This window comes from Bombus pascuorum, chromosome 14 (genome assembly GCF_905332965.1).
Source record: "Bombus pascuorum chromosome 14, iyBomPasc1.1, whole genome shotgun sequence".
Taxonomy (NCBI): domain Eukaryota; kingdom Metazoa; phylum Arthropoda; class Insecta; order Hymenoptera; family Apidae; genus Bombus; species Bombus pascuorum.
In genome coordinates this window covers 2,170,943-2,184,475 of record NC_083501.1, presented here as the reverse complement: position 1 = coordinate 2,184,475, position 13,533 = coordinate 2,170,943, and the positions used below count along the sequence as shown (strand labels likewise).

Sequence of the window (13,533 nt, the reverse complement as noted above, 5' to 3'; positions counted from 1 at the left end):
GGCAGTGACTGATAATGAAAGCAAGCGCCAAAGCGAATTTTACAATACCGTCATGCCTTCTACGGTGAAATTTATGACGAGTATTTGAAAATTTTGCAGCGACAGGCGTACGAATAAAACATTCGTTCTGTCGCTCCTGTAACTCACAACCTCCACTCCCCCGTACAATTTAAATCACCTACGAGGCAATTTGGACCTTCTTGCAAAGTCTCGACTCATTCTTAGTACGATAGTCTATAACAAACAGCGTTTCAATAACAATAATGTTTATTGTAATGCGATGTATCGGGGTCTGGTTTTAATTAATGGCACAATAAACAGAAGATGATTATTGGCGGTAAAATTTGCTACATTTTCTTTGATTTTTATTGGAATCTTCATCTTCGAGTGAACCGGTTTTAAGGCGTGCTTGTGCACTTGTTGATAAAGTGTCAGACGAGTCATTAACACATTCGATGCAAATTATGTGACGTATCTTCGTTCTTTTAAATTGTTTATCGTTTACGTCCCATTTATTGCCTTTTTCCTTCTTGAAATTTTGAAAAAAATATGATTTGCATTCTGTTTATTTTCTCATGAAAAATTATCTCTTTACCGATTATACCTTCCTTCATTTATAAGAAATTTTACTATATATCGGTTAAATCATATTTTAAATATTCCAAGAAAGAACATAAATTACTTTGCATTAATAACTAACACGAATGTGCGCGCAATGATAAAGTTTAATAATATGTTATTCATTGTATCTATTTCGTGTTGATTAAAAATCGAGGAAATCAATTGCCGTGTTATCGTTTTCAACTTTCTTTTATTGTACATTCAGAGTTACATGACAGACTATATTAAGTAGCGGAACAACGTTGCTGTTCGATACTTTCAAGCACAAGAAAGTTTTCAAAGATACAACTAAACGTCTCACAATCGTATTCATATACACGTTCATGTTCTTTTTTTTTTTTTTTTTATTTTCACAATTTCGCTTAAATAAAAGGTTCCGACGAACTGTTAATTTAAATAGAAAATATGAAAATATTAAATTTGTAGTTAAAGCATGTGTACAAATACGAACGCGAATATTTTAAATTTTACTCAAATTCGTTAAACTTCTAGTGCCCATCAAATTATTATTAATATTATAGCTATTATTTTGTTGCATACGTCGAATATTTTTTCTCCTTAATGTTTATTCAATAACATCGACTATGGAAATGTTATTTGAAGAATTGAAGGTAATACAGAGAAAACTGTACAATAACATAATATCAAAGTATCGAGCAATAGAAGACCATTCGGCTTAAAACTCAAATACGTACCGGTATTGTTTAATTCTTCGATTCTGCGTCGTCGAGCCAACATCGATTAAACTTTAAAAACCTCATTAATTATGATTTATTGAAAACTCTGTCATTCAGATATATATACACATATATACATACACATACACACATATATGTATATATATATATATATATATATATCTGTGTATATTCCTGTTGATATACGTGTGTATCTTTTATTCCTCGGTATAACAGCGTATATAATGTCTATACAAGACACATTTAGGGCAATATTGAAACTCGTTTAAAATATAATACTTCATCTCAGTGATATTCCTTACACGATAATTAAGCCAACATTTGTTTGATTAAATCCGTCTCTAGTTTATTTCTGCCAATGATTACACGAAGACATATTCTTTTTTTTTTTCTTTTTAATTATTTTTAACACTGTTCCACGTCGATCTCTTCTTCAACGTTACACAAAAACGTTGGAACTATTTTATATATATATATATGCGGGTATCTTATGTTCTGAACAAATTTCGTTTTTAAACTTTGAAAATACCGTCTGTTTAACAATGGAGGGAGATATTTTGTTTGCCAGAGTCGAACGAAAATCGATCGTTCGATTTTTCACCACTTCGAAAGCACAACGATCTTGCCACTGGACGTGAAGGAGACTTGCACAGGTCACGATCATTATAGTTCGTTTTTCTTACATTTAAATACGCTACAGATACAAACATACAATGAGATTATATTTTAATCACCGCGGGCGTATCGCGCGCGGTAAAAGGAGTTTCGCTGTTGCGCGAACGAAATGATATTTATTTGTCAAACGCATCTTGATTCGTGAATTGAAATCGCGCAGACGATTATTTACAATCGTCAAAAGAAGGAGGGAGGAAATGAAAGAACAATCGATCTGTGCAGATGATGGTAATTCTACGAATGGTTTTTAAGAAATTAAATATTTGCATTTTATTATTCGTTGTCGAACAAAAAGAGCTTGGCTTGTCTCGTAATCCGGGGCTCGAGTAAATTGACCGTGAGAAATCAGTTGAATGAAGAGTAGAATGCGACGCAAGGGAGTATAGTATATATTTATGTACGTCGGTCGGTTTTCCGCGAGGCAAAGCGAGTTAGAAGGAAGTTTTTCCGAAAATAAAGTTTCCGGCTGCGGTCGGCTCGTCCGAGGAGAAATATTGCTTCCAGAGGTTGGTGAATTTATCCCAGGTAATTTCCTGACCCTGTACAAAGAGAAACCATTCAATGGAATTAATGTTCCGCCCTGAGCGTCGTATCCTTTGTACGAATCTGTCGTGTGATTTTCACTTACGACTCCTAATTTTTTGAAAGCCTCCCTGGCCTCAGCCTCTGCCACACCGTGGTATCTGCACACGTTACAAAATTCGTTCTCGTCGATCGATTTGTCACCTGACCAACAGAAAACGGCACATTCTTTTGGTTAGTCGTCAATTTCCGCATTGAAAGTGACATTAAAGTAACGTTACAAGATTCGTTTATTTCGAAGCGACAAATACCTTGTAGCTACGTAGAACTTCCTTAGAACGTTCTTCAAATAAGAAGATTTTTTTTCAAGTGGATAGATCGATATAGAAAAAGAGCGTAATACGTAATATCGTGAAATAATCGTGTAAATCTTGATCAACTTGTAAGGAGTACGAAGTACAGTGCAAGTAAAAAAGGAAAGTGCTGACGGGTCAGAAGGGATGGCAAATTTCTATGGTTTGTCAGTTCCAGCGACATGCCTGTGGCCCTTTCGGAAAAGGGGTACCTGGGAAGGCCAACGTGACCATATTTGATTCTAGACGACTGTAAATACGTGCGTGTGGAGTACGGAAATCGTTAAAAAGGGTCGTTTTGTTGGAAAAGGTTGTTATTGTCGTTAGTCGCTACGAGTTGATTTAGTTGCCCTAGTTGTAATACATTAATTTATTAAGAAATAGTTCTAGTTAAATAATCATAGTTTTCTGCTCTATCATTTGTAAATAAATATATAAAATGAAATCACAATAAGTATATACGAGTATACTCGTATGTAAGAAGCGAAGGTATTTCTGAAATTCAATATCGCAGGACTTGGTAAACAAGCTTCGAATATTTTTGTATTGATCATCATTTATTATTTTGAAAGTTTCTGTATGGCGTGGTTGCGAAATTCTTTCATAAATATTTAACGAAATTTCTGAAGATATTGGAAAAAGTGTATCCCAATTTTTTTTCATGATTCTGAGAACTGAAAGTATGATAAACTTACCAGATGCATCGAACAACTGGAACGTCACAGACATGTACGCTTGTTGCCATTCGGATGGGTTGGATGGATTTTTTGCGTATTCTTCCCACAGTGAAAACCATTCATCTCGACTAACCTGAAATAAACAGGAGAAACAGAAAGTATGAGTCAAATGTTTCTGCTCAGATCTTCTAACAAAAGCAGCTTTGAGTCGTTCCTTTCGAATATTTTTTTTTTTTGGTTATTTTACAATTTGTCCTTATGGACATTTGGTAAAGTGTTATATCTTATTGGTGAAGAAAAAAAAATAAAATAAAAATAAATACAGCATGTGGGTGGCTACCCCCAGCGGGGTGCCAGCTTCGTTTTTTCTAAGTTATATCTTTTATGTAGTTATATCTTTTATGCCTTTCGAATATGTACAGCAAAGTTCCACTGGAATTTCGACAATTTTACATCGCTCGACGAAACGAAACGAAATACGTGTAATTAAATCTTTAAAATATAATTGAGATAGAAGATCGGTACAACTATAGTAAATTTTATATTCGATAGAAATTCATTTACCTGACCGTCTTGATCCGTATCAGCTCCTTGCCTTAAATTATCCCACATTTTAAGCAAAGTATCCCTTATACTTTGAGCTTTGGGATTATCGGCAGACCAACCTCTGTTTTCATTGATTCGCTAAAACAAAGTGAAAAGAATCGTGTAGATATCGTTTTCTAAAATATGAGATAAGCTTGAAAAATGTAACTCCTGTCTCTACGAAAGAGTTGAATATTTGTTACTATATTTCAACGTTACTCTTTAACTAACCGTATCGTTTCCTCGACGGTCAAAGCTGGAAATCACTAAATGATAAAATATCGAATGCTTACTTGTATAGCAAGATCTAGATCCTTCTTATCAATCGCACCACTTTGATTGAAATCTGGGAACATAAAAAGAAAGCATAGATATAAATGTTATTTTAAGTAGAAAGTAAGATAACAGAATAGCGAAAATTCCCTTCCGATCCGACTCTGTCCACTCCATTAATCTTTAATCAATGAAAGCTCGAAGCTATCGCGAACAACTACGACGTAACTCGTAGTTCGTTCGACTGGTACAGTTGGCGCGAGCCATTACGATCCTCGATATATGACATGACTGAATCTCCTCAGAAATTGGGCAGACAGAGGGAAAGGACAAGGTGAGAAAGAAGTACATAGTTGATATTTGGCACGAGACCAAGGGAAAAAAAGGATAGTGGAACGTTCAACGTTTATGTCAGTATAGTGTCAAAGGCATCGCCGCATTAAGTTGACACCGGCCATTTGAGGTAGCGTTAGCCTCGTCAGCTTATCGTTTCGCACGCGTCGATGATCGAAACAAAACCTTCCCGCGCCTGGTTGAAAACTTTTCAAGGGGGAAAAGGGGCTCGATCACGTAGGCAGAACACGTGACAAGGAATCGATGTAATGAAATATGGGCATGAATAAGATAAGGGTAGCCAGAGGGATGATATTTTGGCCTGTATCCAGCAAGAGCTGTGTGCAAGATCTGACGTTAGACCGGTGGAAAGGACGGTCTCTCGTCGATCGTGCCATTCATCGCTCAGAGCAAGGTCGTTGTCGTCCTCGCGACGTTTGAATCGGACGTCATTAGTTTTCGCAAAGTCGACCCAATTTCGCAAGTCGACTTTTCTGCCCCTTTTCAGGTGTCACCTACTATCCTTAGATTCCTCCGGGATTCATCCCGTTTATTAATTCCAATTTTGCCGAGCGAACCCTTTCTTTTCCGATGCTTTTCTACTTATTTCACCTACTGTTCCTTTTCGTCTCTATTTTTCTTTTTCTTCTTCTCGCTTTCTTCTATTTTTCCTACTCTTTGTTTATATTCTCCTCTGCGTGGTTTTACCTCGTTCGTCTTATCAAATAGTAATTACGATTCAACGATGTAAAATATACAATTCCGAAACCCGACGGCAGTCAATTTTTACCGAGGTCACGATGAAATAATTTAGCAGAACGAACGATTGGGAACACGCTAGATATCTGGTGGTTCCGTACGACGCTAAACTATGGGGATCTTTTATCTGATGTTAAATTGATTAGGAGACACGTGTATCTGTCTAATATAGCTTCTATCCTACGTTTTGACCTAGTATCGGAATATCGTGGAATAATTCTCGTCAACCTTTCGTTATTATTTTGCTGCTTTATATTTAAACGATTTCCCGAATAACCTACAATTTGGAATATATACTTTAATCTACAGCGACTGTACGAAGTTTACAAAGAGACAATTCTACCGAATCACACACGAAACAACAGTTCTCTCAAGGAAGAATATATCTAAATTTTTACCTCGATAACTAGAAAAATCCAGAGAGGATTATTTGACGAAACACAGAGGAATCGTAAATTACGTAAAGGTTTATTATTCCAAGGCAGTCTGTCGAATTAATAACATATTTATTGTCACGATCAAATCGAATCAATCACGGCAAAATCGGCCGATTCTGCTCCATACGTATAAACCATTAGTTTTCAAACGAAGATTCGCAATTCATCGCACCGTTCACGGCTTCTCTGGGTCACGGTGAAATACCGTATCGACAACGAAGAACAGCCCCGCAGGATATGTTTAGCAGTCGATCGACGGTCAAAGAAGGGAAGAAAGTAAGGGGCTAATGAGGGCCACGAAGCGTGTACACGCCTGTGACCTCCACACGCTCCACACAGGCAGCCTCATCATCGCATAGCGCGACTGATCGTGCTAACGCAGTTCCCGATGCGCACGTAACTACACTTACCGATTCTATTCGCAAGTTTCGTTCTCTAATTACGCGTGAAATTTACGTCAGTCTATTATTCGCATCCGCCACACCGTCATCATCCGTGTGAAGTATCCATGTGTTGTATACACATGCAAAGGTACTTTCAATCAAAACTTTAACGCTGGAAGATACCTTGTCAGAAATTTTGGCGCCTGTATGCGTTTACGTGAATGGCCTTTCTCGAAAATACACAGAACTGCGAATAAGTCGTATGAATGATTGCCCGCGCGTTACACACACGACGAACATAGAAACATTGCTCCGGTACGATAGGCGTATACGGTGAACGTGTAATTTCAACGCGACAAGACATCCCCCTTAACCGCGTCCATTGTTTATCTGCTCCTGTTCATACCATAAATAGGTGTCCAGGCTGACTCACTTTTGCTCAACCACGCCAACACATAGGTGCCATAGAGAGACCGAACAAAACGGCCCTGTATAGCCTTGATTCCGTTTTCAGCCCCCAAAAATACCCTCGAGAGGATGTCGTCTACTCTTCCTCCTCCAACCTTTCCGGACCGTATTTCATTTCGCTGGAAGCAGCGTGAATGTTCGCGCTGCTCTCCGCGATAGCCCCGAAAGGGGCCACCAATGGAAGAAGATTGTTAGCTGACCCGACTCGATTCGTGGAAGAGCTACGAGAAACGCGTTAAGATCCAGGGAACGACAATCGGTTTTGTTATTTCGTTACCAGGCAACTGACGATGCTTCTTGGGGAAAAATCGTAACCGATTCGCGATGAGAGCTTAACTATACCAGTCTCGTGGTTGGTGGTCGTGAACGTTAGTTCTGATAAGGTGGCCATGAAATTTTCTTGGCACAATTAAGTGCCGTTAGGGATGCGTGATGATCGACATGAAATCGGATTACTCGGAAGCTTAACGATCATGTTTGATATCGAGGAAAACTTTGAACGTGGAATGCGTGGAATGAATTCGTTTAAACGGATTTTTTCCCGATCTTTGCTCTCTCTTTTTTTCTTTTTAGTGTTTCTAGTTGGGGAAAAATCCAATTAAAGCTGTTATCTGATAAATTTGCTTTGGTGCCGAAGAAATGTGAAACGTATTGATTTGTTCTTTGTACCAGACGGTGATCACCTCGGAGGGAATGTAAATGAAAATGAATTTTAAACGTGGCTTTGAAATAAATTGCTTCGAAATTTTGAAAGCAAACGTCTTGCTAGATTGTCGACCAGCTTTTACGTCAGACTATACGCATAGTACGGGACGCAACAAATTAATTAAAATTTGTCATTCTAACGCAAAGACTAAGAGAGCTAAGAGCTTCTTCTGTAAATAGATTGCTCGACGGCTCAACAATAGGCGAAGATAATACAGCGATAAGCATAAAACAGAATAAAACTTAACCATGAGGATAATTGACGTGGATCTTTCGAATTGAAACTGTGGAAAATTAAGATTTTATAAAATCGACGCAAAGTACGAAGGCTATTAAAACAAAACGTAGTGTACTCACCGAAAAAGGTGTTGAAAACGTAGAGTAGTTTCGTTTTACGGAACTCTGACAGTGGCATCTTGTCAATCTGCAACAGAGAGGAACAAGGGAGTGTTTAAGCGTGTCTGTACGTTCGTGTGTGTCATGTTAATATTCATTCTCCGATCGAATGACGATCAGGGTCGATTGTCTCGAGCGACCGACCCTTATTTTATCTCGTCAGTAAAAAGTAACCGCGGCTTGCTTTTTATCGAGCTGCTTTGTACAACGCCTCGATATTTACAAGGCCGTCGTGAAGACACAAAGTCAGCTTAATTCAGGTACATCGACAGGTGTTTTCCGATATCTGGACAATAATTAAAAACTTTCGAATCTTATTTTCGTGACAATCCTTCGATTCGCTAACGAGCCTTCTTAGACATGCGACCTACTTCAGATAATAATGAGAATTCTTCAGACCTTTGAATTTGTAATTGTGAAAATTATTCATTGTTACTAAAATGTTCATATTCGATATTCCATAATTATCCACTGTCGTGGCGGTGCTGATATATTCTACTAATAAAGGAATTAAAATAATTGCAAGGCTCTGATATCTAAGGTGTCTAATTTACGCTTATATATATATAATATATGGCTGCTTTGATTTCACAATGACACAACTCAAAAAATGTAAAGTCTAGAACGAACGCGTTTAAAAATTTAGGAAGAGATGTTCGCGAGTCATTTCAACGACATTATAAGTCTGACTTAACACAAGATACGCCACTATTCGCGAAAACGATACCTTCCACTTGTAGCGTCACAAAACAACTGAAGATGTGCCAGTGTTGTTACTTACTGGCCTTGGAGCAAAACTAAAGCCAGATTGATGGCGGCATAAGTAATCATTTTTCCCCCTGACGCGGAACTAATGGAATTATAGATACATCGTTTTACACGATAAAAGAAGAAACATAAGGTAGAATTCTTCTTTTCATTGAAAGCAAATGTGAACTTTTCTGAGTCGTGCCATTGTCGAAGCAAAGCAGCGATATCTTTACAACGAAAGGATCGAACATGTTTATTCAAGAAAACAGAAAAATTGTCTGCTGATTATTTTAAGCGAGATATGAGAACTTTAACGAGGAATTTACAAATTGTCGAACTCTTATTTTACGAGATATGTTCTTACGTTTGTTCGGTGGAGAAATTTTGGAAAAAAAGCTGCTGGTCCTTCCTTTTGTCCCAAGCTGAAATAACTGACATACTCACAGAAGGCAACCCTTTATATAATAAGATTTAAAAGCCTTTCCTTACCGAAGATAACGTGTCTATTTGAGCGTTTAATGACGTACATTTCGCTATAATGCCACAATAATACTGTAGATGTAATTTAAGATATCTGCAAACATCAGAAATGTATTATTGACCGTAACGTGACGTAAATTATGCTCAAGTGATTCACACGGAACGAAACATTGCTTGGAGCCTGTTCTTTCCCTTTTCGTCGAAGCGTACGTACATGGTACCATCGACCATCGAATTTTACTTGCGGTATAATATTAACCGTATTTATAACGATTCCATCGAGGTTCAGAAACTCTTATGTGCCTACGGCGATTATATATTCCTATGTAAAATACAATGGTAATTCTCCTTTATCGAATATTTAACCAACCTCTGACGTATTTAAGAAGAATCGAAGTATATCTCAATGCTTTGTCGTAAACATATTAAGCAATTAGGGAAAAATCTACTGGTTGCGAAACACAATTTTCATCATCTGTAAAGTTATCACGTGTGCTGAATAAATTTGCTACGTTTATGGTTACCAGCTTCCTCGAATCTCACGTATACATATTTTATTGACTATTTTCTTCAGCTGTATAGCGAATATCTAGTAGTTTATGATAAACTTGTCGAAATAGCTTCTACGATATTTATCGTATTCATCTTGCATTCGTGACTTATAGTGTCTTAATTTGTTATACGTAGAAAATATGCGAGTATCGATAATAATTTCTATAGTAAGATATTTTAGAATTTATCAAGATAAAATTAGAATCTTTGACATTGATCAAAATCGAAGCAATTTTACATTTACGCTTTAAAGCGTAAGCCATAAATCCCCTATTTTAAGAATGGAAACTTTTTCCTTTCTCTATTGGTTTTTCTCCTGGTCTTTCTTATTACCAATTTCTCGTAATGTTCAATCATCGTTCGCTGTAATTTACAGGCGTGATATTCAGTTTAGAGAAAGCACAGATCAATTAACCTCGTAATCCAATTACCACCTATTATATAATAAGGACGTTCGTGGTTAACTTGCGCTAGAAAATCCGAGCAACGATCTTTCTGCACGATGTGAGTGTTATTAATCGTCGCATGATTTGTAATAAATAAAAAAATAATAACAAGTAATCAGCCGTGATAGCTATCTATTGAAAAGAGCCACGAGAAAGTAGCTACAGCCAATACTGTAATCGTGTGTAACTGTATATCATTAGAAGGTGGTATCGCGTCAAGGTGAATGTTGACGTCAATCTTTAAAGTGATTAACGTTGCACGGTAATCTTTTCATTTGAAAATGTCCGTGCTCGTGAACGTTTCCATGTAACTCGTCGTTTATCAATTTTCCAATCAACACTAGCGAAGATTTTAAGATGTAAGAGCTCCTTTCACCGTTGATGGTGTATGATACATTATCTTCTAATTTGATAATAAGTAAATTGACCGCAAACTTTGTTGAAGTCGAACGGTTAGCGAATTTCTGCCATCGTTCGAATAGTTCAATGGCAACTTCTAGTCGCCATTATTGGTCGTGCAAGTGTTGCTGGTTTGCAAACAGTTCGCCACGACTTGGAACTGGTGAACTTGTAGGCAATTTCCCCATTGATTGAACTTGACTGTAAACTGAAATAGTTCGTGTCGATTCCTGTACGCAAGTTTTTTCAAATCGATTAATTAACAAGTTGGTTCGTGTGTATTATTGCGGGTCAATTAAAATCGTAGATAATCAATTTGCTTGAATGTAAGCGCACTTGTATAGTTGAAGTTTTCTTCCGTTTATGTCGTGTGTAAAATAACAGATACTTTCGAACAATTTTTGTTTTTTTATTCTCGATCCTCCAACAGCCATACAGAAATTTAATTGAAAAAAATTACTTCGTGAAAAAATGTTTTCGGTCAAGCTATTATCCTGCATTGCACTTCCAGTCAATTCTGATCAATAACTGTGAAACTTGATAACAACGTGAAAGTTTTCCCACCAAAAAAAAAAAAAAAAAAAAAAAAAACAAAAAATAAAAATATGGAGAAAAGAGAAAACTTTTAATAATTATAATTATCGCAAATCGATGAAAGCTTTCAATACACGTTATAAGCAAAAAATGAAGCGCGAAGTAAAAGAGATAATAAGCCGATAAATTGTTGTGCTTGAAATTCGGCGACGTCTGCAAGATAAGGCAGTCAGACAATATGGCGATGCAACACAAAGATCCAGAGTAAGCTTTAAGTCCATTGTTTCCACCAACACTATGAACAACCTCGATTCTCTAGCAACGTAAAATATACGTGAAACCAGCTCCTACGTTGCAGTCTTGTTATCTGCTCCTGCCAATATATCAACCTGTCGATACGCTAAATATTGTACAGATTTGATGAGATATACATGTATATACGTGGACCTCCAATAAAAAACACCATCTCAATGATTCTCGTGGGGTGTACTATAACTTGGCTACTATATTTTCTACACTTTTTTTTTTCGTTCATTTATTCGCTTTTTATTTGCTGCTCTTTTTGTTCCTGAAATTGACGCATCGGATAAAATATTTTAGAGCTTCGAATGGATATGAGTAAAATGGGACGATATCGATTATAGACTTGTTGAAACGTAAGTTATCAAAAGAGCTTGTTTGTGCGTATTTTCAATGGAAACCTGCATCATACGTCGATATGTATAATTAATATTATAATTAATATCGAAGGCTCCTTTACGATTTGACAAACTAGGTATTGAATCTGCATATCGTAAACCTTTATCGCTAAATAAAGACGCGACCGTGAAAGATTGAAAGGGTATAGTTTATTTTTAGCCCATTGGATATGGAATTTTATTGGTGGAGCAATTACAAGATAAAGTAACGTAGGAACATACTGTGTCATCAATCGAAAGAGAAATATAATAGATAAGTTACGATAAAGATAGATATAGATAATTTTCTAAGTAGAAAACGCAACGACTACTTGTACTTCCATATGTGACTTTGATTTTAGGATGCATGCGTTTATTTCCTACGATATTTATTAAAACAAAGCAAATAAAGTTTCCTATCAAGTAACATTTTACGTTGCTGTACAACGATTGATATAAAAATTCAGTTTCAAATTACCTTTACGACTCATTATTCAAATCTCTGGATTAAAATATTTCTCGGTGGAGGGCAAAAGTACCTAATCCCGGTATAGTTATGGCCCAAGTTAGCAGAAACTCGTAATTACCAAATGGGAGTTCACGTTATTATTAATTTCAGTATTATTACAACTAAAAAATAAACGTACTACCCTGTTACTTTGAATAAAAGCGAAGGACACGTTATACATGGTGGAACATTTTTATATACAAATATTTAATACCAGAGTTAGAGAGGTTCCAAATGGTAATATTATTTGTAAACTATTTTTTTATTTTCTAATATTTTCGTCATCGTAAAATTCTGATTAATAGTACATAATATATCTCTAATAGTAAATAATAATAATCTCGCTTGACAAGAATCTCTTCCCGAAGGAATTTTTTCAATTCTGAGAATAGATGGAATCAGCGATAAGTATATAAATCTGGCAAATAACGTTGCTGAGGTAATAAATTGTATTTTAAGATATGACACCCGTATAGGGGCATGCATTATCTTGATAGAAGATGACGTTTCTCTTTGCTAAACTTGGTGAAATTATTTGATGTTTAATATACATATACAGAGTGTCCCGCAGCATCGGGCAACCGATTCGACGATGGATTCTGGACACGAAAACAATAAGAAAAGTCCGTAGAAACGTATACTCTGTTCGACCTTGTTTGCGAGTTCTAGCGAGTTTTATATTGAAATAATTCTATCGAAAGGTGGAAATAGTTGAAGTAATTTCACTTACTCGTTTACAAACAGAATCCAATATCTAACGAACAATACGTGGAGAAACGTAGAGTCTAATATAATTGATAAAACGTCTCCAATCTTGTCTCGTGTTCGCATGCAAAAGAAATCGTTTCGAATACCTCTTGTGTAGGTATGCAGATACAGTTTGTTTAAGAATCTACTCGCCATAACTCAAAAACAGGATGAAATAGTTCTACGTGTTTGTATGAACTTCTTTTTATCGTTTTCGTGTGAAGAATCTACCATCGGAGCGATTCATACGGCGAATGAATATCCGTTGCAGTAAAAAATCCAAAGCTGCTGTTACTGCTATACTTCGTTCCAAGAAATTTTCAAACGAGCCATATATTTCGTGATTACTTTTTAAGATTCTTTCTTTATTACCACAAGTTCTATGACGTAGGATTTGCAATAGTATTTCTCTGAAAGAAATCCTTAAACGAATAAAAATTCCAATTTCTTCCACTTCCAACTTCTTTCCTCGATCACCGTCGAAACTGGACGAGAGGTGCAAATACGTAAATATACGTACACGTATTTCTGTGCTACCAGTAACACGATTTACAT

General features: G+C 36.5%; 1 protein-coding gene across 2 annotated transcripts in view; it reads right to left on the bottom strand.

The window, feature by feature from the left end:
- Positions 1–791: 791 nt before the first annotated feature.
- LOC132914279 (calexcitin-2) overlaps positions 792–13,533 on the bottom strand; it is a 44,516-nt gene continuing 31,774 nt past the window's right edge. The window contains exons 1-7 of one of the 2 annotated variants that reach the window (XM_060973268.1): positions 8,613–8,631; positions 7,847–7,913; positions 4,425–4,477; positions 4,111–4,230; positions 3,565–3,679; positions 2,623–2,720; positions 792–2,533 (exon numbers count right to left, since the gene is read on the bottom strand). In XM_060973268.1, the coding sequence (XP_060829251.1) occupies positions 2,426–2,533; positions 2,623–2,720; positions 3,565–3,679; positions 4,111–4,230; positions 4,425–4,477; positions 7,847–7,904 (552 nt within the window). In that variant the 5' untranslated portion in view covers positions 7,905–7,913; positions 8,613–8,631 and the 3' untranslated portion in view covers positions 792–2,425. Of the gene's footprint in view, positions 2,534–2,622; positions 2,721–3,564; positions 3,680–4,110; positions 4,231–4,424; positions 4,478–7,846; positions 7,914–8,612; positions 8,632–13,533 lie in introns of those variants that run through there. The other variant, XM_060973267.1, reaches the window with a different exon arrangement.